The 4,440-nt window shown below is 40.7% G+C and overlaps 1 protein-coding gene across 1 annotated transcript; it reads right to left on the bottom strand.

The window, feature by feature from the left end:
* Positions 1-663: 663 nt before the first annotated feature.
* Positions 664-2,465, bottom strand: LOC108668589 (sex peptide receptor-like). Its single transcript, XM_018155830.2, has one exon. The coding sequence runs from the start codon at positions 2,379-2,381 to the stop codon at positions 1,215-1,217; it is 1,167 nt and encodes a 388-aa protein (XP_018011319.1). The 5' UTR covers positions 2,382-2,465; the 3' UTR covers positions 664-1,214.
* Between the last annotated feature and the right edge of the window lie 1,975 nt (positions 2,466-4,440).

The following is a 4,440-nucleotide window of genomic DNA, read 5'->3' as shown; positions in this document are numbered from 1 at the left end:
AGAACAGATTCAGCTACGGTACAGCCCACTAACTCATTTACATTCTTGTATACCACCGTGTCGTAATGTAATATTTACAGGCTATTCTTATACGTATACCCGTGTACGCTAGGTTCTTGTGTTCACTGAAATTTTTATTTGCTTGTGCGTTATTACAAGCCATTTTTATACCCGTCTGCTTTGGGATCTTGGGCTTACTGAATTTCTTAGCTCCATACATTATTCCGGTTTACTTCCTGTTAAGGAAGTAATAGGTTTACTTGTGCTACTCACATGTAGTTTGCAACTGACAGCAATATATATAACTAACTTCTCGTTCGTAAGATTCCGAAGAAATAATCTGTGAAACTAAGATGCTTCAAATGTACATAGGATTTGACTTACTAATTGAAGTATGTGAATTTTTTGTAAGGTCACTATACCAAATTTTTAAAATGTGGGTATGTAAAATAATAAGCTTTTACACCGTGTGAAAACCTGCTACGCATAAAATTAACAAAACGGTAGACAATATATACGAATTTCAAATTCTATATATGATAACATTTTTAGGAAACTTTAACAAATCATTTAAATTGCGATATTTGTAATCATATTTATAAATATTACGTTAAAACATCAAACATTATCGAAAATCACTCATCTTAAATAATATCATTTAAATAAAGTTTCACCTGTACATCATTCATGATTGTGAAAGTCCTGAATCTAAAGTAGATCCAAAAAACATATATGCTTTGATATTTACAAACACCTTTACTCCTCAGAAGCGAAATACTATAGTGTTTGCTTATAATAAATATCACACTATTCCACTTGCAATTTTTACGTTCGAAACTTTGCAAATGATAGATACAAATCAAACATTACAAAGTCGTTTCAGTAAATAGTCTTAGTTGTTTATCAGTGCTGCTAACGCCAGTCAAGGATTCAGCGTCAATTGACTCGTTATAATCACCGAAATGGACGGTGGGCGCTAAACTGGCGGCTTTAGCACTGCTTTTGTCTTCGTGGGTCACAGCCACAATAGTTTGCACGGCATCGGAGGAAGGAGACGGAGGCATTTTGAGAATTGATATTGGGTTAGACGTCGCGATGTCAACGGCCTCTACGATTTGTGGAACATTGTGATCCGTTGGAGACGTATGACCTGGCAGACGTCCTGATGAAGATCGTCGTCGTGACGATAGTCGCCCCCGAATCCTCTTCCTTACTCAGAGAACCGTCTCACTCGTCCTGTGACCGTTCACGGTTGAGTAGCGAGAAGAGTCCTCGCGAGCGAGTCGTTTCGATCCCAACCGATTCAGGAACAAAACTGCGAAAGTTTCACGGAATTGACGTGACATGCTGCAGTAAACGGCAAAGTTCAGAGGGTATGAGCAGATGATGAAGAAATTAGATAGTGCAATATATTTATATATTGAGGCGTAATCCTCAGAAGATAAAACTTCTACGCCAGAGTTAGTGAGGATGTGCAGGAATGTCAAGATGGCGAGCGGGATCTCAGTGACGGTTGTGATAGAAACAACCACAAGCAACATCATCGTGGTACAGTTACGCTCTCTTGCCTTCTTGTATTCGCTTTTGCGATTTTCTTGCAATAGCCTGTTCCTTGATTTTTGTGCTTGTCTCACTGTTTGATAGAGGAGCCAATTAAAAAGAAGCAATAATGCGCATGGCAATAGATGAACAAAGATTACTCGCAACCAGAAATAGATTGGGTAGTAGACAGCCACTCCAACTTCATTCACCCATTTTGCGGTGCATATATAGCAAACCGGAGTCCCGCCATGCACAAGTGGGTTTAACTCGTAACTGAAATCAAGGAATTTTGGAAGCTGATGAATGAGAGCAGCAAAAAATATACTGATGATTATTATCACAACGCGAGGCTGTGTGCAAAATACATGCGCAGTGGGCGAATGACAAATGTAAATGTATCGCTGAGCGGCTAAGGCAAGAGATAACCATATGCTGGCTGTATGGAAAAGGGTCGGTAGCACATCACTGAGATAAGTCCATGCGTAACACGCCACCGAGTTCGTCAGTAATGTCTTCTGATAGTGTCCTAGTGTGTACATGTAGAAGAAGACAGGAGACGGCACGACGAGCGTAAACAAATCGGCTAGCGAGATCGCCATCAAGATTGTGTTCGACGGAGTCTTCATGTTTCTCTGGCTAAGTACAGCCACAATAAGCGTGTTGGCTGTGGTGGTTGTGATCAGCAACACTGGCATGGCATACCCGTAGAGAGGGACCTTCAAGTCTGAGCCCTCCATGAGGTTCAGGAGTTCGCAACCATTGTGGCTGTACTCGAGCGAAACGTTGCGTGACATGTTACTGCCAGTAGAAAAGTTTATCCCGACGTCGATTGCCTCCATGGCTTCTAGAATTCTTACTTCACTTTATCAAATTGGTTGACCGAGCTATCATGATAGCTTCATTTACAGGTTACTATAAAACCAATCATGAGACCACCGTGCAGCAGATCCGCATATAATAATCGCATAGTTATACTTAAAATCGTTTTGAAATATTCCTTCGAATCTGTCTTAATATGTTGAAAGTTCTACCAAATTCCTCCAAAGTAAATAGATTTAGATGATAAAGACCGGCCGCAGCCTCACAAGTGACGCTAAGTCGGAGCGACCGCGTCTAACGCTCTCATCTGCAACGGTTGGAGCTCCACTGAGCCAGCTCCAGAAAATATCGGCCATTAAAAGTGAATTTTTCTACCTCACAGGAGATGATCCGCGCTTTATTGCCGACAGCTGCTGCACTGATCCTTCTTCTGTGCGCGATCCCATGCTATGTCTTCGTGTACGCAATGTTACATGTTCGTGTCTTCCACTTTGCAAACGAATGGTGTATGGTGGTCAATTTTAAAGTCAATTTTATAGTATCATTTTACTTTTACAAAAAACAATAGTCTCACAGGAGCCGGTTATATTTTATTGGGTTTTTTAGCTACGTATTTCTTTTTTATTTAAAAAAAATCACGAAATTGATGAAGATTTGGTTACGCATTATTTATGAATGAATAATAATATGCGTTTAAAAATTACTTTTTAAATACAACACTTCCAAAGAATCCAGTGTCTCCGATGTTACACATGTACAATGAATTTCTAATTTTCTTGCTTATGCCTAAAGTGCCCGGTTCATTAACTCGCGAGCAATAGTGGTGAGTGGCAGGTGCAATTGGACGTGTCGATCGGGGACAGATGCCGGCTAACTCCACGGACATTGCTCCTGAGAGTTAACTTACTCGTGGTATTTTCTTGTGAAACAACTTCCGTGATTGAATTTTTTACGGAGGAAACGCCTATGCGATATTGGCACAGTTATCAATACAAATTTCTGGCCTAGTTGTGACCCTTTTTTAGAATTTACATTTCGACAGTTTTAATTGCTTCTGCATGGACCCATTCACGAGCCAAAAATTCTCAACCTTAATTGGCCAACTGACAAGTGCTCTCCTGTGCAACGATAGTGAAGAAAAAATAGTTTTTTTTAGCTCGCCTTCTTGGAGAGCATCGACCAGCTAGCTAAGTCTCTAATTGGACAAGGAATAAAAAGATCATTTACAAGAACTTCCGATCTTCTGACGAAGCTATTTGAAGTGTTTTACGCTAACCATTGACAAACACTATCTAATTTCTGAGTAGTTAGTCAACTCTAGTGAGATTATCCTGTAATATTTGCTATATTTTAGAGGAAAATGCTATTCTTCATTTTAAAGTTTTCCAAAATTTCGAACGATAAAATTTTCACGTTAAAATTAAACGTTTGAATTATTAACGTAACGTTCACGTTAAAAATTTCTATTCATGTTAAAATTTTTCGATTTCATTTCTCTTTCCTGCACTTGGCATGTCTTCCTCTGGCAGCATGCAGAGACCCCTTAGATAACATGCGACTACCTCCGGCCTGGCAAGACAGGCTCATTTTTCAGCCAACATTTGCCCTGGGATGATAAGAGTTGCCCGAGATCACCGCAGCCTCCACACACTGATTGATAGCCCACGCCGTGCTGTTTACTGATTAATCGTTCCATAGCGTGCTGCTTTAACCATTCATTGCACATGCCGTGTTGTTTACTGATTAATCGTTCCATAGCGTGCTGCTTTAACCATTCATTGCACATGCCGTGTTGTTTACTAATTAATCGTTCCCTGTCGTGCTGCTCTTACCATTCATGGCACACGCCGTGCTGCTTGCTCATTAATCGTTCCCTGTCGTGCTGCCTTGTCCATTGATATGGCACGCGGCGTGCTGCTTGCAGATTTAACCGCTTATTTCGGTGTTGCCTTGACTAATGATGACACACGCCATCCTGTTTGCTGATCAATCGTTCCATGTCGCGCTGCCTTGATCACTGATGGCACGTGTCGTGCTGCCAACTGATCCATATCGTGCTGCTATGACAATTGATATGGC

Source organism: Hyalella azteca, unplaced genomic scaffold (genome assembly GCF_000764305.2).
Source record: "Hyalella azteca isolate HAZT.00-mixed unplaced genomic scaffold, Hazt_2.0.2 contig16409, whole genome shotgun sequence".
Classification (NCBI taxonomy): domain Eukaryota; kingdom Metazoa; phylum Arthropoda; class Malacostraca; order Amphipoda; family Hyalellidae; genus Hyalella; species Hyalella azteca.
Note: the sequence above shows the minus strand (reverse complement) of the source record. Positions and strands in the feature narration are given on the sequence as shown.

Bases quoted from the DNA above. Each gene is read 5' to 3' on its own strand.
- LOC108668589 (XM_018155830.2), bottom strand. From the start codon at position 2,381: ATGGAGGCAATCGACGTCGGGATAAACTTTTCTACTGGCAGTAACATG.